Here is a 25964-nt window from a genome sequence, read left to right as displayed (position 1 = left end):
AATGATGAGAGAGTCATTGATGGAGCCCGCAACCCGGGCATGTGCCCTGACCAGGAATCGAACCCCCGTCGCCTGGATCCTAGGTCGAGGCTCAACGGCTGAGCCACGCCCGGGAGGCCTGGTATCACTTTTCGCCACCTATTTATTCGCCACATATTTATTTTCATCTGGCTCCCTCTACATAATCTCTGGGAGACCCAGGACTTGTCACTCTCATTTAGTGCCATGACCCCAGTGCAACCGCTCAGACACTCCATAAACACTTGCTGGAATGAATGAATATTTTATACCACCACATGTGCAGTCATTCCTTTTTAAAGGAATGTTTGGGTAGGTGAAAATCGATGATAGGAGACTTTTACAAATTAAAAATACCCTGAGAAAGCAGTGAATGGAAAATGGGGTAAACTGGTTGATGCAGCTTCCACAAGCCGCCCCGAGTCCCCGAGCAGGCAGGTTTTCCGTGTAAGCCGAAATCTCTTTGGGGCCGCTGGAGGCGCGAAGCTTCCCTCCACACCGCGCCCGCAGCCGCCCCCCGACAGCCTCGGCCCCGCTCTCCCCCAGCGCCCGCGAGCCCACGCGGCTCCGGCCTGGAGGCCGCCCGAACGCTCTGCAGGCCCTCAGCAGGCCACCGGATCCTAGGCCACACCGGGGACTTTAACTGGATAGTAAAAGGGGCACACTTCTCGCGGATATTCTCCGCTGTACTAGTAACTTAAAACCAAAAGGCAGGGGAGACACCTTCAACCTGGCTACCGCTTAAGGGGCAGAGAATACTTGGCAGAGGCGCTATTCCTTGCCAGCCCCTGATGTGATGCGAAGCGAAATGGGAGCCAGTTCCCCTGACCCAAAACGGCAGGTTACCCCAGCGCTATATAGAGGTGAAGATACGGCTGCTGGAAGAAGTCAAGGTGAGAAGAAGGAAAGCATCATTTTCTTCACCCAACATGTAGGCGGAGGTTACAGAAGAGAGACTAGGCAGAGGCTGCAAAGCTTCCAGATGAAAAAAACAAGGGGCCTGACGAGGGTGGCCAAAGGCCACACGGACCTGATCCAAGATGGCGCCGGAGGGAGAGCGCGAAAGAGGCGGTGATTGCCCTGATCCAAGATGGCGGTAGCGATTGAGGCGAACCGATGGGCCGGGAGCGCAGGGAGCGTCTTTGCCCTTCTCCAAGATGGCGGCGGCCGTGGGCGCTGTCCCTGGCTCCGCCCCTCGGCCTCAGCCCCGCCTCCCCGCCCCTCCCACCGCCTCCTCGCGGTGCTGAGACCGGGCGGTGGAGCTTGCGCTAGGAGTGCCAGCTCTGGGCATTTGACATGGCGGCGGCGGCAGCGGCAACGGCGACTGCAGCGACCAAGGGGGATGGGGGTCGCGGGGGCCGGACCCGGGCCAGCGAAACCAGCGGCATGCGGAAGAAGAGGGGCACGGGGCCTTTGGCCACGGCGTACTTGGTCATCTACAATGTGGTGATGACGGCGGGGTGAGGCTGGGGCTCGGGGAGGCGGGGAACGAGCCTGGCCGGTGAGGGGGTTCTGTGGCCGGCGGAGCTGCCGGGCCCGGCCCACCGAGCACAGCGCAGCCCGGGCGGCCCGGGACCCGCCACCTGGGCGCTGAGGGCATCCGAGCGCGGAACGGCCCCGGCGCTTGCCCCGGACTCCCGTTTGGGCGGGGGCCGAGCAAGTTCCCAGGCGGCGGGTGTGCCCCGAACTGGAGTTCGGGGCCCCAACGGGGCACGGGGAAGGCTGCCCAGGCGCTGGTCTGGGGGCTTGGGGAGGCCGGGTGGGCTGGTCCGGGAGGTGGTGTGCGGGGCGATCGTGCAGCACGGGGAGCCCAGGCGGCCAGTCACGAAGGGCGAGCTGCTTCCCCTAAGGGGAGCGGAGAAAGCTGTGGCTGCAGAGTGACCATATATTTAGGCGGCTGTTTTCAAAATCCAGGCTGAGCCAAGCCATATGGAATTGAAAGGCAATGGAAAAGCTTTCAAAGTTTTTGACCAGTGACATGAGCAGAGCTGTGCTTTAGATGAGTTTAGACTTTTTTAGGATAGATTGGGGTGGGGAAGGCACTGGAGGTGGAAGGCAGAGCTCCTGGGGAGGAACGGAGTAGACCCTCCAAACGGATTTACCCCCTCTTGTTTCTCCCTCATTGCAGTCCATTCCTTGTCACAGCGGGTTTTTCGTTCTAGTGCTGACACTAACTAGATGTGTGACCTTGAATAAATTACTTTATTTCTCTTGGCCTCTGTTTTTTCATGTGCAAAACTAAGAGTTGGGTTCTCCAAGGTTCCTCCAAGTCTTTGATCCCATGATTTTTGGTGAGGTGAATCACAGAATCAGACTATTTGTTATATGTTTTAAAATTTGATTCACATGTAAAACATTTTCCTTAACCTTTTTATTATGAAATTTCAAACATACAGGAAACTTGAAAGAACTGTGTAGTGAACATCCATTTTCATTTATTTTTACAATGGGCAATATATTGGCGGGTGCAAAATGTAAAATATACAGGGTGTCCTGTATACACACTTTAACAGCTCAATATTGAAAATGAAATTATTTTTAAAAACACTGCCTTTATAGTTATTCAAAATATGTATATACATTTTTTGGGACAACCTGTATATAAGGGCATACAGTGAAAATCTTTTCTCTCAGCCTTCCCTTCCACCCAGATCCCCTCCCTGGAGGCAGCTTATTTTGTGTATCCTTCAGATGCTGATACAAATAAAAATGTATATGCATTTCTCACCTTTTCCACACCCATTTTTTAAACACAAATACTAATGTCATATTAACATTTCAGCATCTTCCTTTTTTCACATACGAAATATATGTATATCTTGGGAGGGTCATAGGCTTTATTGCTAAGTTTTAGAAATGGCCGGTGTTGAAACCTGGGCTCGGAGAAGTTGTGACTTGCTTGACTTGCTTGAGGTCATCAAACTTGTTAGTGTTAGATCTGGATCTGGAGCCTATTCTCTCTACTCACAGGCCAATGACAAAATATTACAGATGCAAGTTTTCTTTGTCATATAAATGGTCACAGTGATTTTAAAAGAACATTCAGGACTCTGTGTATTTATATTTAAATGTAAAACTCTTGCCATAGAAAGGGCATTGATAAGAGCATTGGACCTGGAGAGGGATTTTAAAGTACATTGGGGAAGAAAAGAAGTCAATACTCCTGGGCAGTAAATATAGAGAAGGGGGTGGAGGGTAAGAAGTGATATCTAGGAAGAGAAATTGGGACTGTTGAGAGTCAAGTAAGCTCTTTTTCTAGGCTGCTCATGCTGGACCAGTTACACCATTAAGGAGTTCATTTTTTCTTTTACAAACTATTTGATGTTTTTGTATGACATTTTGTAGAAATAACATATAACACTCCATTACATAGTTTAGATTATACATATAGGTAAATCTATTACTGCCTTCAAGGAGACATACCTTAATAAAGGTCCATTCACTTTATTAAGGAACTTAAATGAAAAAATTTGCAGGCCTGAGAAATTTAATTTTGGAGGACAGTAGAACAGAAATGTAATGTTTACAGTTACAGTTACATACGCCTAAGTGCTTTCCTGTTTTGCTTTTTGTATTGATCTGGATTCTTTACTGAATTGATTTTGGGAAGTTCAACTTAAAAAATCTTATTCTTTAAAAAAATCTATTCTTATTTCATTTGCAATTTAAAAAGGATAGATTTTAAGGTATGGGTATGTTCCAGTGAGATACTTGTAAAAATGGCTTAAAACATCTCTCTACCCTATTATTATTACAGACCTTTTAACTGCACAAGCCATTTAAATTTTTCCTTTAGCACTTTTTTTTCCCTCCTGTCTTAGACTCTGGCACTTACTTTAGCTGCTCAGGGACCAATTTACATTATTCCCTTCATTTTGGCCTTGTTCTCAACAGGCAAGGTTGCCAAAAAGCCAAGTTCCAGATGGGTGAGGTGCCACTGTACTTTTGCAGAGCACTCTTGGTATAGCGCAACATTTCTGTGCATTGGCGTTGGAGAGCTATAGTTGATAAATCTAGGACACTGATTCTTGAAGTCACCTTTGGCAATCTGTTGTTACCACATCTTCCTATTACAAGTACCTTAAATCCTACTTACCTTTTTTCCCCCCCTGATTGCTCTTTTTTCTCTTTTTCTTAGGTGGCTTGTTATAGCAGTTGGTCTGGTCAGAGCATACTTGGCTAAGGGTAGCTATCATAGCCTTTATTATGCCATTGAAAAGCCTTTGAAATTCTTCCAAACTGGAGCCTTATTGGAGGTAAGTCCTGAGATTTGTTGTTGTTACTATTGATTTCTATTTTTATAAAATAAAAAACATGCTACTAAATTATATTGAAGTAACAGTATCTGTTGGATTTGCTTAAATTTTGAAAACTTGCCTTATAGTGTACTATAATGGTGATAACCTAGACCATCTTTTGATGTTCTAGATAAAGTACAGTCTCATTTAACTTGTATTACCTGGAATATGTTTTACATTCTATTTCTATTGGAAATCAAATGAAACAAGCTCATATTCGGATTTTTAAAAATTGTAGAGACATCCTAGGGAAGTAGTAACAAACTCAGATACTTTCAGGGGCCAAGCATATAATGAAAACAGGAAATTGTTGGGTGTAGGGTATCAAGACTGGTAGATGTAAGAAATGGCAGAACCTGTCAAAAGGCATCCAAATTTAAAAAAGAAAAATTTTAAATAAAAGCTTATTGCCCTGTCTGGTGTGGCTCGGTTGGAGCATTATCCCTTGCACTGAAGGGTCACCAGTTTGATTCCTGGTCAGGGCACATACCCAGGTTTTGAGTTCAGTCCCCATTATGGGTGCATACGGGAGGCAACCAATCAATGTTCCTCTCTCACACCGATGTTTCCTATCCCTCACCCTTCCTCTCTCTCTAAAATCAATAAAAACATTTTAAAAAATAAGCTTAAAAATAAATAAGTAAAAATAAAAGCTTATTAATTTTCCTGTATTAAGGGTAATATATCTCTAGTCCTGTCTTCTGGGGTCAGTACATGTTAGGATTTTTGAGCTGCAAGTGACAGAAACACAGTTTAAACTGTTTTAAGCCAAAAAAGAGTTTACTGGTTTCTGTGGTTGATAAAGATACAGGTTTAACTTACAAAATCAGAGGAACCAGCTCAGGAATGAGAACCCAGGATTTGACATTGCCACACCCTTTCCGTCTCTCATCTCTGCTTATTTCTATTTCTTGTTAAATGTTGGTCTTAGACTCTCCTTCTGCAGACTGCCTTCTCCACATGGTAGGAAACAGGGAGGGAGTTTATTTTTCTCAGCATCTGTGTCATAGGTCTTGGGAAGGATCTGATTGGTCTTATTTATACCAATCACTCTTGCCAGTGATTAGACAGGTCTAGGAAAAGGGAAAATGGGGATAGCTTTGGGCACACAAAGGCAATAGCTGCCATAGTTTATTATGGTGAAAAACCTTCAGATTGAAGAGATCTGGTATTTAATTTCATTTCGCTTAGCCTCCAGGGTAAGCCCAGTATGATATTCAGAAGGATATCATACATGAAGAAAACAACATTTACTTCCATGAAATGAGATGTCATGCCTCAACCTCTCACCCTCTCTTTTGGAAGCAGAAAATTGTAGTTTTTGTTCTTTTCTCTCAGGAAGCAGAGAGATTTCAATACTGTCTATACTTACACATTTTTGGTAGATGGTATAATGAAATAAGCTTCCAACTGGAGTCTGAGTACCCTTATTCTAAGTATGCTGGTTTTACCAACTTTATGAATTTGGGCAAGTCATTTATCTCTTATTCATCTCGTTTTCTCATTTGTAAAATAATTAGGTTAAAGTAGATTTCCAAAGCCCCTTCCTGCTTTAATAGTTTGAGTCTGAGGAAACCAGCAAATCCTTGTATGGACCATTTTTTTAATTTAGAGTCTTGAATTTTTTTGCAAGGGGGCAGTAGTGAGTAGTACTTTGTCTCACAGAGCTTTGCCCAATTCAGTTCTCTCAAGCTATAGAGAAGCAAGTTTGGGATCAAGACCATCAGAAACTGCCCCAGTGCTTAATACATTAAGAACTTGGAATACTTTACCCTGGCCAGTGTGGCTCAATTGGTTGGAGTGTCAACCTGTACACTGAAAAGTCACAGATTTGATCCCCGGTCTGGGCATATACTTAGGTTGCAGGTTCCATCCCCGGTTGGGATGTGTATGATGTTTCTTTCCCTCCCTTTCCCTTTCTCTTTCTTTAAAGTCAATAAAAACATCTTCAGGTGAGGATTTAAAAAAAATGTTGGAATACTTCAATAATTTAAAGGGGATTCTATCTCTGTAAGATTTTATAATATTGGAAGTATTATTTTAAAATTTTAACTATATCTTAGAAAAGATGGTGACATTCGTGTGATACAAAATCCACTCAAGTACCAAATCTTAGACATTGAAGGATTAGCCCAGGGCTATCTAGAATTTTTAATAGGGATTTAAGAAAATAACTTGGATTTTTGGTTTTACCTCTCTTATTCCCACTGAGAATCAAATAGGTGATAAACCCTGGGTTTGATTTTTGGGAAAAGAACTCTGCATAATGAAATGAAGACTCCCAGAAATATGCAGAGAATTAGCAGTGACTGTAGGATACTCCTTAAGCTGGGGCAAGCGAGGAGGCTTACTGAAACTACACTTCCTGAGTTGTCACTTGAGGAGTGTTATATTGCCCGCCCAATTTAAATTGTACAATAATTATATGTGCACAGTATTGTTTAAAGATAAGTTATCCTTATGGGAACTGTTAGTACTTGACTATATAGCTTGTTTACAGGAGGAGAAAATGAATGCAGGGAGATCAGCTACTCATGTCACTATGCTGAATGTTATTTAGTAGGTTCTGGGGGAGTTTGCTTGGGGAAAAAATAGAAATTATTTGTTCTCAAGAAACTTCAAGTCTTAGGAAAATATAGCACTTTGCCTTTTAAAAGATTTTGAAACATTTACCAAGCAAATGCAAATGGGCATGTAGTGGTATAATACAAAAAGACAATTTTGTTTCTGAGGAAATTACATTATTTTTTTGCAAAATGAGTGGAAAGATATATTGATTTGGTGTTGCAATAATATAGCTCTTTATAAAATGGATACAAATCCTAATTTTTTTGTTCATATTCATCTAAGAGTATCTTGGGTATTTTTTATAGAAAACTTTCCAAATTATTCCACAGCTGATAATTTAAATAAGTATGTGTTTGAGTCGCTATAATAGGTGCTATGGAGTTTGAACCTTTGCTAATGAAAAGTTTAAAATCTTATTGGCAAGGTGATTATGAAGGACCCTTGGCTGGAAATCACAGAAAGCTCCTTAACTAACTTATACAATGAGGGAGATTTATTATAAGGTATAGAATATTCCATGAAATCCAAGGGCAGGGATGCCACTGGGACTTGGGAATGGCCTACAGTCAGGGACTGAAACACCATAGGGAATCCAGGAGTTCTGGCTCAGTCTCTCATCGCTGCTGTTCTCTCTCTCTGTCTCTGATTCTTTTTTGTCTTCTTACAGACTATTTTTTTTGTTTCTTAGTCTACATGGCAGACAATGGTAACAGAAAAGCTCCTGAGATTGCAGTTCCTGCAATCAAGAGAGCGGCTAGTTGGAAACAGAATCTTACTACCAATTCCACATTCCTGGTGAGGGGCCTAATTTATCCAGCTTGAATCAGGAGCTCATTCCTGGACCAATCATGTGTATACAGGAGCAAGGTCACATTAATTATATAGAAGTTGGAAAGGAGGTCAATTTCTAGAAAAGGGGGTGTTAGGTGGAAAGCCCAAGAAGTATTTAAAAGTACTTAGACACAATACAAGGAAGATGATAATATATGAGATGATTTATAAATTGACAGTAAAATACTGATAATCTGGGCCAAGAGATCAGTGTGTGAACAAATACAGTGTGTGTTGCATTGAGTATTGAGTAATTCTGAGATCTAATTAACATAGATAGCAAAAATATATTTAAAGATTCCATCATGGATAAACAAAATGAGGTATCTCCATACCGTAAAATGAATGAATTACTGGTACATGTTATAACTTGGATGAATCTTGAAAACATGCTATGTGAAAGAAAGAAGCCAGACACAAAAAGCTACATTGTGTGATTCCATTTATATAAAATGTCCAGAATAGGCAAATCCATAGAGACAGAAAGTAGATTGTTGGTTGCTAGGGGCTTGGGGAGTGACTGCTAATGGGTACAGGATTTCTTTCTAAAGTGATGAAAATATTCTTGAATTGGATAGTGGTGACGGTTGTACAACCTGGTGAACATGTAAAAACCCACTGAATTGTAAACTTTAAATGGGTGAATTTTATGGTATGTGAATTATACCTCGATTTAAAAAAAATTCATCTATAATGAGCTGTGGATAAGTTTTCTTTTTACTTCATTCTTTTTTTTTGGATTCATGATATTCAGGGGTAAGCACAAGTTCTTATGTTTACAGCTTTGTTAGAGTTGAATGAAAGATTAGAAATTAGTAGATTGATGCTATGTCAGTTTAAAATTATTTTTGAGAGAATTTGGACTTCTGAATATGTTTAATGAACATAAGACTGTAATTGTAGCAGACACTTTCAAATACTTATGAATGGATGTGCCCCTGTGATTGACAGTGAGGATTCCAGTGGGTTAAGGATGGCTCTGCAAAGACATTAATTCTTGAAACTGATAGAGCCCATCTTCAACATCTGTACGTCACTCTATATTTCATTTACCTACCACTGTCCATCTTGGACTATTTAATGAACCACTAGAACTCCCTTTCTTCCTCAACCTCTTCCTGATCTATTGCTTGGAACCCCCTTAAATCTATAAAAAGAAAAGGGGGGGAGCCAGTCTTACTTGTGACGTTTTCGTGGAGTTGATGTAGCCACTCTGGATCTAGAATGAACTTCTCCAGAGCTGTTATGTTTTCTAACTCCTCCTCCCCCACTAGCATTTTCTCAGCCCCCTCTCTGTATTCCGGTGTAACTTTTCATTCCTCACCTCACAACTCTCTTCAGATCTTTTGATGAAACATTCAGGAAACTGATTTTGGATATTTCTCTTAAATGTAGCAGAATCTTAAGAACTTGAAGTGTCCTTAATAAAAAGAGGGCTCCCATGTTGTCTTCCTGCCAGTTGTAATGTCTTTTTTCTCTAACATTGGATTATTTTCCTCACAGAGATCCTACATGGTTGGGTTCTGTGGTGGTAATACAGTAACATACTTCAGGCACATTATGTCTTAAGTTTGCTTTTGTGAACTCATCTGTGGTCATAACCATCATCTGTAATATTTTTCCTCTTCCGGAAGAATGCTGATTTCCCAGTAATAGTAATTTTAAGAAGGACCTTTTGAAACATAAGCTATATGAGCATTTTAAACTACTTTTATTCTGAAGACTTGTTTTGAGAAAGCAGATCTCTAAGAGAGACTTCTGAAAAGCCAGCAGAGCAAGTCCTAGTGGAGATATAACACAGACAGTAATGATAAACCTACACAAACCAGCTTCAGAAACAACATGCAAACCAGAGGGAAAATAGAACTTGGGTGTAATTAATAAATGTCGCAACATTAGAAGGGAAAGGGGAGCCTGTGGGAAACAGGAACCCACCCACACAGGCCTCACTCTTGCTGACTCAAGTACACGGAAGCAAATTGTGTGGTCTTCAAAGAGGTAAGATAGTGGCTGTAGAAAGGAATGTGCTGAAATTAAAAAAGAACTAAAAATATTGGTGGCAGTCCGGGCAGGAAGGGAGGCTTAGTGCAGAGAGATAACAGGAGATTCAAGAAAAGCAGGAGTTCCCGGTTACAGTCTCAGATAAAGTAGATTACAGAGCTGAAGCTACTGGAAATTTCAGAGTTTACCACTGAAATGTAAATGAGAACATCACAAAATAGTGCCAAGCGCATCAGAGATATTATATGTGAATGATTATCTGAACAACAGAAAAATTATATGGAAAAGTACTGCAACTCAACGGACTAAGAGTAATGCAGTATAACCAATGTGTCTAGAAAACAGATTGACGGTATGCAGTCTGTCAAAAAGTAAGGATACCAGAAGTAATCAGGGAAAACTGTAGGAAACTTTCTGAACTGAAAGACCATTTCACTGTGGTTATTGAGATCTTGTGGAGTTACACGTAGGAGCTGTTTCTGAAGAAAAAAAACCTCTTCCCTTTCTAGACCCCTATTTGTTAAATTTTTAAACTTAAAATAAAGATAAGTGATTTCCAGCAGAAAAGAGAAGATCTTAAAATGTAATAGTAAAACAATTTGGATCCTTGGATTTTGAAAAATAAAAAAATCCATTAAGAAGTCAGGAGAAAGCATTAGGTTTTGGGTAACAGACCATGCGATTTCCTACAGATGGAGACATTTTGAAAACACCCACAAAAAGTAATGGAACTTTGAAAGAACCTTATCAAAGGATATTTAACTGTTATATAATAAAGAGATAAAATTAACCAAGTCTTTAGACTACCACTGTCCAAATGGAACTTTCTGCAGTGGTAACATTCCAAATCTGTTCTATTACAGTAGCATTTGAGCCCTTGAAATGTGGCTGGTGGGATAGAAAAACTTTTAAATTTTATTTATTTTTAACTTAAATAGGCACATGTGGCTAGTGGCTACTGCACCGGACAGTACAGCTTTAGGCCATGGTACATATTGCAAGGTGCCCACAGGGAATTTCATGAGATATTTCAGCTTTACCAGGGTAGGATGAAGCGGGAAGGAGGGTAATAAGTAAGCAAAGTAAGACCAACCTAACAATGAAAATTTTATGTCACTCCAGAGTTTATAACTTCTTAATTCATAAGACAAAAATAATTATCAAATTATGCTGATGTTTTCATATTAGAAAAATCAATAGAGAAAAGCAAATCACAGACATTGGAAAAAGTACAGAAGGTACATATCAAACTGCTGCTAGTGTTACCACCTTTGAGGGGTGTGGTATTTGGGGGAATAAAAGGGAAGTTCTGCTTTTTACTCTATATACTTTATTTTTATTTTATTTTTATTGATTGATTTTAGAGAGAGAAACATCAGTTTGTTGTTCCACTTATTGATGAATTCATTGGTTGATTCTTGTATGTGCCCTGACTGGGGATTGAACCCGCAACCTTAGTGTATCTGGATGATGCTCTAACCAACTGGCCTGCCCAGCCAGGACTGCTCTATATACTTTAGTGTGTATTTATATTACTTTGTGAATCTTAAAAGAAAAAATACAGTGGATACAATACATAATAAAATATAACAAGAAACACAAAATGATGAGGAAAATAATGGTTGAGATTGAAAAAGGAAGAAAATAGGCAGTTTAGGTTATCTTTTGATTTAAAGTGAAGTACAGAATTTTACATTTGCTATAAAAATCCTGCTAAATTAGAAAAAGAAAAAGATGGGAGAAATAACAATAAAACTATCAAATGATTGAGTATAGCACAAATACGTTGTTTCTAATGTCTATGCAAATAGACTCATTTTATCAAAATAAAAAGGTATAGTAGTGGTGACCAGTTTCTAAATAAAATCCAATTTTTATTTTAAAAATCCAACAGGTTGCCTGTAAGACTGACTTAAACTTACTAAAGGACAAACTAGCCCCCCATGACCAAGTATACAAGAAAAGCTGGACAGCCCTGTCACAGCTTAAGATAAAGTCAATTTCAGAGCAGAAGCCAAAGAAACTCTCAGGGTTTGCAGTTTATCATGCCAAAGGAATTTAGGAGACACATGTTGGAATTAGTTGATGGCTTAATGATTATCACAGGAAAGCTGACAGAAATGCTTTAGAAGTATAAATTGAATTGTACTTAAGAGCTGTCAGTATATGTAAAACACTGGAGATAAGAAATTTTGGTACAAAAATTTGGCTTTGCCACTTGATCTTAAGCTCTCTGAGCCTCCATTCATTATCTGCGATGAATATGCTGGATTAGATGACCTTAAGTTTTTCCCCACTTTTAAGTTCTGTAAGGCTTCAGTGTTTCACTATCAGCATATAAAATTAAGCAGATAATGAATTAATAAGTTATAGAGCTGAATATAGCAAGAAAGGTAAAATTAAGTGACAGAAAGTCATGGTGATTAAGGAAATTTCACTTATTTCCTCCTTTAAAAAAAAATGGATATAAAAGGACTTTGGAAACAAGTTTGGACTAGAGTCCAATAGCCCTCTTTTTCTTACTTACATTCTAGAAATTGAGAGATAGCTCAAAGGAGTTGCAAAAGAATCTTAAAAATCACCTTTATTAGTGATAAAGGCCTAGCTCAAGGCAGTGCGTTTGTGTGCAAGTCAAACAGGTTAGCTAACTAAACCCCAGAATTAGACTCACCACCCACCCTGCCCCAGGCAGCAGTGGCCTGGGTGGCATGGAGGAAACCAGAGAGCTTGGGGTTCTTTGATGAGGGAAACCCTAGGGTGCAGCTGAGTTGAGCACTCTACATTTATTCTTCCCAAATTTAAATATTTAGGGGAAAAACCCAGAAACCAGAGGAGAGGGAAAAGGTGTTTCCCTCTAATCATAAGTGCTATATATTCATTTTAGATAAAAACCTAGATAGGCATAAAGAAGAAAATGCACATCAGGCCCTGGCAAGGTAGCTCAGTTAATTAAGAGTGTCATCCTGTACACCAAGGTTGTGGGTTCGATCCCTGGTCAGGGCACATACAAGAATCAACCAATGTTGCATGAATGGGTGGAACGACCAGTCGATGTTTCCCTCTCTCCCATCCCTTCTCTCTAAAATCAATAAATTTAAAATAATAAAAAAGAAAAAATGCTAATTGGTCAGAAGTTCACACCTAGAGATAACCACTGTTAATATTTGGGTGTCTATCTTTCAAGACTACATGTTATTGTATAGGTAATGTTTAAGCAAAAATGGAATCATGTATGCATATAGTATGATAATTTTCAAAACTAACCAAATACTGGTAAACATAACTCAAAATAGTTCTAGACCTCCCCACAGGAACATGAGTGTAGGAGGCATGCCCTGTGGAGCTCTCCAGCTCAGGAGATTTTATCTTCTCTGGAGGTTTTTCTGCTTCTCATTGCTGGACCTATAGCAGCTGAACCTCTACTCCCTGACTCTGCCTCTGAGGCCATAGCTTGCTGATCCAGGGGTGCTTACTGGGCCCAAACTTGGCTGGTCAGATTTTGTTTCTCCCAAGAATCTGGAATTTTGAATGGAAAGAGATTGGAACTCGCTGTAGCCAAATCACATTAAATCCATGAACTATATCTGAGGTCTCTAAAGCTACTTTGGTTTCTACTTGCTAAACTTTTTTGGGCTTAGTTGTTGTTGTTTTACCTTGGGTTAAAAATGAAATTGAAGGATTATATGTGGAGCACAAGAGGATTTTTAGGGTATTGAAACTATTTTGTATGATAATATAATGGTGGACACGTGTCATTATACATTTGTCCAAACCCATAGAATGTACACCACCAAGATTAAACCCTAATGTGAACTATTGACTTTGGTGATAATGATGTGTCATTGTAGGTTCATCAGTTGTGATAAATGCACTACTCTGGTGGCGGATGTTGGTAATAGGGAGGCTATACATCTGTGGGGGCAGAAAGCATATGGGAATCTCTATACCTTCCTCTTAGTTTTACTGTAAACCTAGTAAGACTACTCTAAAAAAAATGAAGTCTTTAAAAAAAAAAAGAAACTGAACAAATTCGTTAGTAGCTTACAAAAAATTATTTCCTTAGTGTAAAAAAAAGAAAAAAGAAAAAATGTTCCTTAGTAACCTGTTGTGGAAAATGGCATTAAACATTGAGGTTAAATTTCAAATCTAAAATGAGCTTATTGCCAATAGGTGAAATGTAAGGTTTCAAGAGGAGAGAGCTGTTAACTACACAATTTCAAAAGAGAATTTGAATATGGCAAGTCGAAGTTTTTTCAAATGAAATATGCTTATTTCAATTCATTGATTCTTAGTGGATCTCAGCAAGAGCAGTCCCAACCCCAGAGTGCACATTGAAAAATTGTGGGTGTTTTGATTTCCACAAAGGATAGGGGTGCTGCTGACTAGATGTCCTACAATGTCTAAGATAGCCTGACTCAGTGAAGATTTGTTCTGCATCCCCCTGACTTTGTATATTCCCCCTAGGCTAACCCCTCTGCAAATATAAATTGATAGTTTTATAGTACTGTTCATACTAAAACATCTTCACGAGAAATTAAACAAAAAGCTTATTAATTTAGAAGATGGTTGTTTTAGCTTTCTATTGCTGCATAACAAAATACCGCAAACTTAGCAACTTAAAACAACACTCATTTATTATTAGCTCATGGTTCTGTAAATCAGAAGGCTGGGTTCTCTGCCCTGGGTCTTATAAAACGGAAATCAAGGTGTCAGCCAGGCTGACTCTGGTGTCTTTGGGAAGAATCTGCTTCTCAGTTCATTTAGCTTATTGGCAGAATCCTGTCCCTTGTGGTCATAAGTCTGAAGTCCCCATTTCCTTGCTGGCTGTCAGCTAGAGGTCACTCCTAGCTCCTAGAGGCTGCATTCTAGTCTTTCCATATGGCCGCTTCCATCTTGGAAGCCAGCAATGGCTCACAGAATCCTTGTTCTCTGAATATCTTTGACTTCCCCTCCTGCCACCAGCTGGAGAAAACTCTGCTTTCAAAGGGATCACATGGTGGAGTCAGGCCTACCCATATAATCTCCATAACTTGAAATCAGTTGACTTGGGACTTCATTTACATTTGCAAAATCCCTATACTGCCGTACCTAGATTAGTGTTTAATTGCATAACCAAGGAACAGGAGTTTGGGGGGGAATTATTGTTAGAATTCTGCCTAACAGAGTTGGTATGAAGAGGGAACCTGAGTGAAATAAAGATATCATTTCAAAGTAATTGAGTAATTTGTTCATTCGGCACATTCTGTTCGGTAGGTATTATAGCATTTCCAGCTTGCACATTTAGTTGAAAAGGATTTCAGTGCAATAGTGTTGTTATTGCAAAAGCAATGAAACATTGAAAATATGTAACAGGAGATTGGAGGTTCCTGTTCAGACTTTAGTTATTAAGTTGGTGGAGACATGACATGCAGGACTCTTACTGGATTTCTTTAATATGGACTATCTTAATAATATTTCCTATTACTGCCTTTTGGGGGAATCGCTGTCACTGTACTTTTTATGATTTATTCTAAAGCTATCCCCAGTCTATTACAAACTGCTTTTATTGCCTCTTACGTTACTATTTTTTTCCTAATCCATCTTCTGTTCCTTCTGAAACCAATCAAAGAAAATGGTCTCCAACGTCTTTTTACAAACAAAAGACAGATTTGTATGTCTCAGCAGGATTTCAAGGCAGAAGGATGTTTTCAGTGATAGTTGCTTCTTACCCCATCCTGTGAATAACATAGGGGATTATTTTGATACCATACTTACAAAATAAATAAGACCTAGCTGATTTGCAGTAATATTGTACTTCCTCATTTTCTCTGCTTTGACTTTCTCTGCTTTACCTTGGGACATGTTATTCCACTTAAGATTACTTCCCTATTTTCATTATTATTTCTCTTTTTAAAAAAACTTTATTGCCTGACCGGGCGTGGCTCAGCGGTTGAGCGACTACCTAGGATCCAAGCGATCAGGGTTCAATTCCCGGTCAGGGCACATGCCCAGGTTGCAGGCTGCAGCCGACCAATGACTCTCTCATCAGTGATGTTTCTATCTCTCTCCCTCTCCTTTCCTCTCTCTGAAATCAATAAAGATATATTAAAAAAAAAAAAAAATCACCTTTAAAAAAATAAAATAAAATAACTTTATTTATTGATTGGAGAGAGAGAGGAAGGGGAGGGGGAAAGAGAGAGAGAGAAACATTGATTTGTTGTTCCACTTATCCATGCATCCATTGGGTGATATGTGCCCTGACGGGATCAAACCTGCAACTTTGGCATATAGGGACAGCACTCCAGCCAACTGAGCTACCCAACCAGGGATGTTTTCTTATACTTTTGCAAAGTGGTTTCTGATATTCTTATTTTTAAATTCACACATATTTATTGTAAGTTGGTATATACATCTGACTGCTTCATTATGTCATATGTTGTCCCCAAATATGTATATACTGAAATACATATATACATATATTCTTTTATTCTTATTTTTGGTTAATCCTCACCCGAGGATATTTTTTTCCATTGATTTTTAAAGAGAATGGGAGGGAGGGAGGGAGGTTGGAGGGGGGAGAGAGAGATCAATGGGAGAGAGACACATGTATTGGTTGCCTCCCTTACGCACCCCGGCCAGGGTGGGGATCGATCCTGCAACCCAGGTACATACATGCCCTTGACTAGGAATCAAGCCAGCAACCCTTTAGTGCACTGCCAGAAGCTATAACCACTGGGCAAAACTGGCCAGAGCCTGAAATACATATTTTTTAAAATAAATTTCTTTTTTTATTTCTTCTTTACGTATCAGTTAGAACATTTTTTTTGAAAACTTTTGTGTAGTTAGGTTGCATCATCTATGAATTGCACTAGTAAAGGAGGCATTATAAAATATGTGATTAAAAAGGGAAGTTTGGGTCTAATAGGACTAATATCCACTGTTCCATCACGTAAAGAAAATGCCGTAGCCCTTAAGCACTCTATATATCCTTTCTTGCGATGTCCTATTGTTAGTCAGCAGCCCGGATGTCTTGCCGTATACATGGATAGAATAGGTTTTCAAGCATGCATTTTATTCATGTCTTCCATTCCTTGTTTTAAAAATCTACATATATCTATTCATTTTCTTCAACTTCGTAGCAGGAGGTTCAGCTTGTCTCGTAATATTCATACTTTGAGATTTTTGGCAGTGTTTTCTTTTGGAAAAGATTATAAGATTTGCAGTATATTCTTTTCTCTTATCAGTTATCAACAAATTTGTGCAGCCTGATTTTTTAATCTAAGCTCCCCCCTACTCCCAAAAAAACAACTTAGTGAAATACTGTAGTCCCCGGCCTATCCACAGGTAATGATCCCTAGTAGATGCCTGAAACTGAAGTTAGTACCAAACCCTATATAGTCTGTTTTTTCCTGTACTTACATGCCTTTTCGTATAAAGGAAGCACTTTATGGCTTCTCTTTGGTATATTTGAATTCCCAACATCACTACTCTTATGCTTTGGAACCATTATTAAGTAAAATAAGGGTTACTTGAATCCAAGCACTTCGATACCACAATAGTTGATCTGATAGCCCAGATGGCTACTAAGTGATTAATGGCAGATAACGTATACTACAGTGTGGAGATGCCAGACAAAGGAATGACTCATGGCCTGGGCAGAACCAAGTGGGACAGTGAGAGATTTCATCACACTGCTCTGAACAGTGCACAATTTAAAACTTATGAATTACTTCTGGAATTTTCCTTTTAATACTTTAAGACTGCAGTTGACCATGAGTAATTGAAACCATGGATAAGGGGGGACTGTGTAATTGTTTTTGAGCAGTCTTATCAAGCACATTTTAGATAAGCTAAGTCTTTTCAAATTGTGGCCTTTGTAGATAATAAAACTAATGTACAATGAAATACTATGATAGAAAAATCAGTAGAGTAGAAATAAAACCTAAATTCTTGATCCTAGACCTCACTCACTACCTTGGGCAACTTGTAGGGCCTTTCTGAGCCTTGGTTTTCTCATCTGCATGTAGAGATATCTGTCCTGCCTGCTAGCTGGGTAATTGTGAGGATCAAACAACGCAAAGACTACTAGAGAAATGTAATTCTAAAATGCACTATAATAGCTGATAAGTCTTATCATTTAGAAAAGCTTTGGTCATTAAATCAGTCTTGTAGGTGGCTTCAAATTATTTCTTTACCGCCACCACTAGGGTTAAAGCAATGGCATATGTAGGATTAATTGGAAGGGATTTAGAAGAACCTAATTGGCTCATTGGATGGCTGTTGAGATGAAGAGATAGCAGTCTCATCCCTGGCACTGAAATTAAAAAAACAAAAAAACAGGAAAGACAGATGCTGGAAGTATTGGGAGGACTTGGAAATCAGTTGGACTTGGGGGTGAGAGGAAGGAAAGAATGGTTGAACCTGAGAGACTAGGAGGTATGTGCTTACCATTGAGGCATACCATGTTTGAACTGCTGCTGGTGGAGCTGGATGGAGATTTCAAAGGCAGTTTGGAATGTGGGCCTGGAGCTCAAAGAGATGTAGTTAGAGATTAGACCTGGAACATCCCAATAAAGAGGTCATGAAATGAAACAAGATAGGAACAAAGGGCAGAGCTTTGTAGAGTGAATGTTTGTGTTGAAGGGCCTGCCAGGAAAAAGGAGCCAACAAAGGCTTTTCTGACCCCGTGTTCTTTAATCTATGACAGTTCTGTTCTGTAGAATGTGAGACATGGGGATACATACTGCTCTTATATGTTTATATATTATAAAAGAGGTCCTTGTCATCTAATAGACTTCTGGGTGAGATTTATTAGGAAATCTTCCATAGATAAATAAACAAAAACTGAACCAAAAAAAAAAACTGAACAAGAATTTACATTTTGTTAAATAGCCCCTATCCAAGTTTAAAAATGGAATTTTTTTTTTTTTCAAATTCAATATTGCTGCCAGACACTGCTCTTTTCTTACTGAGAGGCTAGTTTATATGAAATGCAACTGTAATATTATTGATCTTTGCTAATTTTCTTTCCCTCCCTTTTTTTCCCTCTAGATTTTACATTGTGCAATAGGTAAGTATAGAATTATCCCCCTTACTATGTATAGTGGATTCTGCTTTTGTTTTTTAAAGTCATAAGTAATAGGCTGATTTGATTCTTTTTGAATATTGAAAAAAACTAAACTTTAATTATCATGTATAAAATTGTTTAAATTGGTCTGGGTTTCAGTTTCTAAAATCATAAGTACTATTTAGATGTTATCACTGAACATTTTATTAAATGTCACAGCTATTTTGCACTGTCGATATAAGTAGGCCTATCCTACCTTCTTGTTACAAAGCTCACAGAGAAACACTAGCATATTTATAAAAATGTCTGGTGCTATAGAAAGCTGAAGTGTTATATTCTCTTTTCTTACCTTTAAAATGGGAGTACTGTGTATATTGCCTGTCCCCCAGATGAATATTTAATATACGAGAGAGGGATTGGAAACCTATAAGTATAAAGGGTTATACAAATGTAAGGAATTTCTGCTAAAAGCAGATACAGTGTGTTTTCTTTGTGGGGGAAGGGGAGGGTCATCAAATTCTGCTGTGGAACCGAGGCATAATTTCTAGTCTGGCTAAACCCCTTTAGTTAAATGGAAATCAATTTTGGAAAGTTGACAGACCCTGTACAGTAAGCCCATAGTGATTGCTATGCATTCAGGCTTGATTCTCAAAGGGAAGATTTGCAGTTGGTACTCATTCAGAAGCACCAAAGGTCTGGAAACTCAAGTCCTCTGCATACAAACCATTATGGCCCTGATTCACAAATTAAGTGGGTTCTTAATATATTCAGGGCACCACGCTTGGCACTGGGGAATTCAGACATGAGGAAACTTACAGTTAGGTGGACACACAGCAAACTGTCCGCCGTGGGTCTTTCAGGGGTCACTATGGCCTGGACCCATTACTTTAAAGGAACACAAAGCATCTTCATTATCAAGAGTTGCACCTTAGCTGTTTTCCCAGTAGGAAGAAAATCTATAGTCAGGGATTTCTCAAATGATTTGCAGAATTTTATATGCATGTTTCTATGTTTATTTGGGGGCTGGATGGGTAGAATTCATAGCTTTCATTAGATTCTCAGAGGATTATGTGATCCCAGAAGGTTAAGAATCACTGCTTTAGAACCTTTGAGCAACTGATTCGAAAGGGACTTGGGGACTCATCTATCACATGATCTGCTTTCCCAGAGAAGGTGAAGCGACCTGGCCCAGGTGACACAGCCAGTAAAATGGTGGAACCTTCCTTGGACCCAGACCATTCTGAGCCAGAACCTATCTGACTGATTTGATTTTATGGTGAATGGGTTATAGCTGATGTATAATCTCATATACATTTCCTTTTAAATTCTTTATCTACAATTTTGAGATGAAAAAAAATTGTTCCTTCTTAAGTGGTTAAATGAATTTTAAGCATAAGCTTGCTGTTTGGGAGATACGGAGAGACTTCTGGAACCACTGCAGGCCTCCTCCAGATATTGAAACCTGTGCCACCATTCTCCCCGACTCTCTTAACCTTCAGCCGCCTAGAAGGCGTGTAGATGCATGTTTTCTCAGCACAAATACTACTATTATAGTTAATATTTCATTATATTATAATACATTCCCTTTATTTGTCTTAGAATATATTCTCATATCTCTTTATAAAATCTCTTCCCCTGGAAATAAAGTTTCTGACAAGAATATTTATTCATTCATACCAAGAACATTATTCAGTGCCTAGCAGGTGGGTGCCAGACACCGTGTTGAGCAGTGGGAAGAGAGGTGAGCAGGCACTGGCTTGGGTTCAGGACTCGCAGTCAGCCCCTCTGCGCTCCTCTTGGGGAAGGCATTCTGCAGACTAGCATCCGTGTCATGCTCTCCTGATGGTTTGTTGGCAGGTGCCCCTGACACAGTAGATGCTTGAAAATTCCTTCTTGCCTGAGCGGCATGGCTCAGTGGTTGAGCTTCAGCCTGCAAACCAGGAAGTCGCGGTTCAGTTCCGTCAGGGCACATGCCCAGATTGTGGGCTGCCTCCTCAGTAGGGGGTGTGCAGGAGGCAGCCAATCAGTGGCTCTCATCATTGCTGTTTCTATTTCTCTCTCCCTCTCTCCTCTCTCTCAAATCAATAAAAACATATATATATTTTTTTAATTTCTTATTTCCTCAAAGACCTTGTTCTTTCAGTGATTCTTTCTTCCACATCATCACCCTTTGTCATGTATCTTTTCTTTCTCAGCTGACAAAATGCTCAGAGTGCTCATCCTAAAAATAATTTTTAACCTAACTTTTGACCCGACATTCCTCCCTTATAGCTATATTATTCCTCTTCATAAATGTTTACAAAGTTTATGGTAGACTCTTTCTGCTACGCACTCCCCATTTATACCTTAACCCAATAGTCTGGCTTCTGTCCTCATGTCCTACTAAAATTACCCTCTGGTCTAAAATCAGCAGTTTCTTCTAAATTCCGAGGACATGTGGAACTCACTGGACTTCTGAACTACATTGGGCCCCACTGATGACTCCTCTGTGAGATCCTGCTACTTTAGCTTTCATTATAAAGAGCCTTTCCTAGCTTTTCTTGTCCTCTGTGGTTCTTTTCTTTCTTTGGGGCTTTTCTTTCTCTCCTCGCCCCTAAATTGTGTGTGTTCCCTGACCTAGCTCATTGCTCTTCTGACTGAACACACCCTTTGTAGGTGATTATTTCCCTTCTAGTGGTATGAGATGCTTAGGACACCTGCTTCTCTAACTCCAAGCCACACCTGCACCCCACACTCCACACTCAACCATTGACTTTCTGGGTACCCATTACTGAATGCACACCTCCTCCTCAGTGTGACTCAGACTCCCAAACTTGTTCTGCCTCCCAAATACGACAGTAGTTGGGGGCACCACCAGTCACCAGCCATTCAGTCACCCTTCCTAGACCTAGAGCTCATCCTTGGTGCCTCCTTCTCAGTTACCCACACTCCTGTAATCTGCTGGTTATCAAATTTCGTCAATTCTGTTTCCTAAATCTCAGATTGTCCTGTTTTCTTATCCCTATTCAAGGTCTCAGTATGCCTCATCTGGACTCCCATATGGGTCTCTGAACTTCTAGGCTAATAATAATAATAATAATAAGTGCTGCCATTTATTGAACATTTACTATGTTCGAGTGCTTTACATTCATTATCTCATTTACTTCTCATTTTACAGTTGGCAAGACTGAGACTTAGAAGGTTTTATATCTTGCTAAAGTTCACACAGCTAATAAGCTTTATAGCCAGGAGTTAAACCCATGGCTCTGTGTCTCCAAGTCCATGCTTCACAAAGCCCTTGAGGGATTTAGTTAAAGGATAATTCTGAGCATGTCACTTCCCTTCTTAAAACGCTCCATTGGTTTAAATTTCATGATTTGGGCCCTGCCTACCTCCCCAGCCTTACCTGTGACCATTTCCTGCCTCCCACTCCACACTTCAGCAACCCTCACCTTCTTGTGGGTCCTCCCATGTACCTAACATGCACTACTTCCTGCCTGTGGTCAGTGCCCTGGTCTTGCGCTCTGCCTGGAATGAGCAGCCCACCCCCTGCAGCTGGCAACTGTTCACTACTCTTCCTCCAGTAAATCTCCTACCACCTGCTGGCTAGATTAGAGATCATTCTTCACTTGTCTTGTAATACCCTACACTTTACTCTTTATTATATTTTCTACAGTGTAGTATGGTTTGACACTATACTTGTATCCACCAACATCACTTAATTTTTTGAGAATGAGAACTTTCTTATAGATTTCTGTATCCCAATACCTAACAGTACATGGCACCTAGTGGGGACTCAGTGAACATTTGATCATAATCTTACCAAATTCTGGTGAAACTTTCTAAAACTTATTTCAAAATGTTTTCAATTCCTTAAAAAATATTAATGAGAATAATAATAATAAATATACTGTTTCTAGCCTTAGCCTAAGACAGCTCTTTTCAACCCTTTTCGTGTCATGGCGCACATAAAATAATTACTACAGTTCTGCAGCACACCAGAAAATACACTTTTTGCTTATCTGACAAAAAAAATAGGCTTAACACTGGATGGTTATTGTTCTGTTGGCTGTTGTCATTTTTTTTTGACAATCTAAGGGAAAGGAGGTCAGTGCCCCTGACTAAATAGTCAGGTACTGCATGTTTTAAAAATTATCATGGCACACTAGTGTACCTGCTGTGGCACACCGGTTGAATATCATTGGCCTAAGGCAATTCTTTATATTTTACTCATACAACTTAAGTTTATTTTTGGAATGATGGTTTATTTTCCTGTGGCTTTCTGAACGTTTTCACTGTAACAACTTGGTCTTGCAAACTTGTTATAAAGCCTTGAGATGTCTTTAGTTTATATGCTATTTATGAAAAGTCTGGACTTCCGTCAGACCTGGGTTGTTTACTAACTATGTGACTTCTGGCATTAACTCAGCTTTTGTGTGCCTTCATTTCTTCATCAATAAAAAGGGGATAATAATACCTACCTTGTGGAAATGTGAAAATGAAATGAGACAATGCATGAAAAGTAATACAACACCTGAAACAAGATAATATTTAACACTGCCCAATAGAATGGTAGCTGATACCAACTAAAGCAGTATAAGGTAATAGAATGTCAAAGTTTTATTCTGTTCCTAATGTAATGTTTAATATTTAGATTTATATAAATGTAACTCTTACATATTCTTATTTTTCTTAAATTACCATTCCAGTGTAATTCAGGACCACTTCAGATTGGTTGCAGTTGTTTCTTCTTCATGGCTGTGACAATGCAACTTGGCAAAAATAGTTTCTATTTTACAACAAACAATAAACTAAGAGTCCATTTGGGAGGCTCTTTTCTACGAAGAAGTCAAGCCTTCTGTCCCTGTGAATAGGTTCCCATGCCCCAACTTCTTCAGAGTAGGTTGTCTGTTCTCCATTGATAATGCAAGGACAAGATTTCTCAAATGCTATGGTTGCAGCCTCAACCTAAGATTTGTAGTGCTTTATATTTACACAATAGTTTTCTTTTTGGAAATGGGAATTCTTTTTTTAGAAACCCACTTTGAGACATGTCTTTCACAAGAGTATAAAGAAGAGTTGTGCTTTCATTATTCATGTGGAACAGTTTGTATTGAGAGAAGTATAATCTTTTTTCATGTTGTCTTCAAGATTATTAGATTGTGGAAGAGCCATGTGGGATAGGGGGTGATTCTCAGGTAACTTTGGAGTTTGGTTCCCCCTTTGTTGGGTTGAAAATTAGAGGTAGAAGGACCTGAGCTGAAGCTATTCTTGGCGAGATGTGGCATTGTGCATTTGGTGAACTTTAATGTTGGAAATTATACTGTCAATATAAATAACTGGAAGTTCTCTTTTGATTGAAACCAGGTATCTGAACAGGAGCTTAGTCATAGCCCAGCAGGTATTATGTCTAAAGTTGAGTATTAGCACTTGATTTCATCAGTAGATAAGGACCAAAGGCTTTTCACTTAGATATCCTGAATTTGTGGTTTCAGATAACTTGCTATATGTGCCAGCTTACACTCCTCTCTCAAACTGATGACACCTTTTATTTAATTTTTTTCACAGGTACATTTTAAGAAATTCACAGTCACCTTAATATTAGTAGGCAGCGTATGGCTTCAGGCTGATTTTCACACAGGTGGTAACAAATGGTGCCAGGAAGGAAAAGGAGCAGCTACTGGGGAGACAAGCACCAAAAGACCCATCTCCTTCCAGAATGTCTTCCCCCACACACCAATTCGATTGAACTAAATTCTCTGTAAACTGTAACACCCCTTCCCTGAACCCCACTCTGAGAGGGTCAAGCTTTTGTCAGTCATTTACAGTGCATTACTGTAAAGGAACTGCTGTCACTTATTAAAACCAGACCTGGAGCCCTCCATGTTTTAGCAGAAGAGAGTTCTGGAAGGGAGGCTTCCTGGAGGGAAGGGTAATGCCTCCAGATTTGCTCACCTGGAATTCTGCTTTCACCCCTCACCCAGGCCTCACAGGTATATCTGAGCACAAAAATATAACTGCTTTCTTTGGTGCCACTTAACCTTGTGGACGTTTTTAAAATGAACTTTACCAAATAGTGAGAAAGAACAAAAGGGGAATAAATCTTAAAAATACAAACAGTATAAAAATAGTCATGTTCCCAAAGTACGAGTTTCTGGTCCTGGGATCTAACTCCCTTTTTGTTACTGGGAGCTGACACAGCATCACATGGACCTTGCTGGCTCTCTTCTTCCCTGTTCTTAGCATGCTCAACTCTGGGGACCCCCTTCCACAAGCCTCTCTTCTGTCCTCCTCGCAAATGTGAATAAGAAACATTTCTGATTCAGATTCAGACCTTGCTTTTTGCCTGGGAGCAGTAAAGGCAAGAGGAAAGAGGTAGGAAAGTGGACATAACCTTTCCCAGCAGGCCAGCCTGTCTCCACTGCCTAGGGGTTTCTAAGGCTCCCTCTGAGAGGCCTGGGTGCTGTGCGGAAGTTAGAGGCCTGGGTATGAGGTTGCCAGTCACCTTCAATGCCTTGCAATTCCGCCCTTTTCATTTGTTCAGTACATTGGTTTACCAGCATCCTGACCCCAGTGCTGTGTATCAAGACTATGTGACCATGTTTAAGCCATAATCTTCCAAATCAGTCAAACCCTTCAAAGGCCAGCCCAGCTTAGTCTCCCTCTGCCTTGGCTCTCCATTCATTGTGTTGCTTCCTGATCAGATTTTGCCTCCTCCCCTCTAGACAGAGAGGAGAAGGAAAGACAGTTTTAGCACCTGCATCTCCTGATACCCAGGCTTCAGCCCCCGTCCTCTGAATAAAACTTGCCTTTTTATACCTCCATAATTTTGTATGTACAATTTCTTTTTCCTGGAATGCCCAGCTCTGTTAGTTGTTTCCTGCTCTCTGTGAATGTACGGCGATGAAGGGAAGGGAGAAATAGGACATGCTCATTACGAGCCCTAAGTGCCTATGCAGGGAAGGTGGGAGACGCGCTTAGAGCTCATGCACGTCTCCTGGCACCTAACGAACAGTAAGCTGCAGCCGCTCTTCCGTTGGTGATTGCTGGACAAAATGTAACCACTGAGCATCTCTGTGCCCACTTGGAGTTCAGAAGAGAAACCACGAAGGGAGCCTAGGCCAGGGAATGTCATCCTCTGCCGTCCTTGCAGATTTGAGTGGAAGGCTGTTACTGAGCTATGGAGAATGTCTGCAAGATGATGTCTTGCTATCTAGTCCATC

General features: G+C 39.9%; 1 protein-coding gene across 2 annotated transcripts in view; it reads left to right on the top strand.

The window, feature by feature from the left end:
- Nucleotides 1-1389: 1389 nt before the first annotated feature.
- The window catches only part of HACD2 (3-hydroxyacyl-CoA dehydratase 2), an 80129-nt gene continuing 55554 nt past the window's right edge, over nt 1390-25964 (top strand). Inside the window, exons 1-3 of one of the 2 annotated variants that reach the window (XM_016199940.2) lie at nt 1390-1478; nt 4157-4274; nt 18747-18765. In XM_016199940.2, coding sequence (XP_016055426.2) covers nt 1405-1478; nt 4157-4274; nt 18747-18765 — 211 coding nt within the window. In that variant the 5' untranslated portion in view covers nt 1390-1404. Of the gene's footprint in view, nt 1479-2741; nt 4275-18746; nt 18766-25964 lie in introns of those variants that run through there. The other variant, XM_087818185.1, reaches the window with a different exon arrangement.

This window comes from Miniopterus natalensis, chromosome 6, assembly GCF_054644295.1.
Source record: "Miniopterus natalensis isolate mMinNat1 chromosome 6, mMinNat1.hap1, whole genome shotgun sequence".
Taxonomy (NCBI): Eukaryota; Metazoa; Chordata; class Mammalia; order Chiroptera; family Miniopteridae; genus Miniopterus; species Miniopterus natalensis.
Note: the sequence above shows the minus strand (reverse complement) of the source record. Positions and strands in the feature narration are given on the sequence as shown.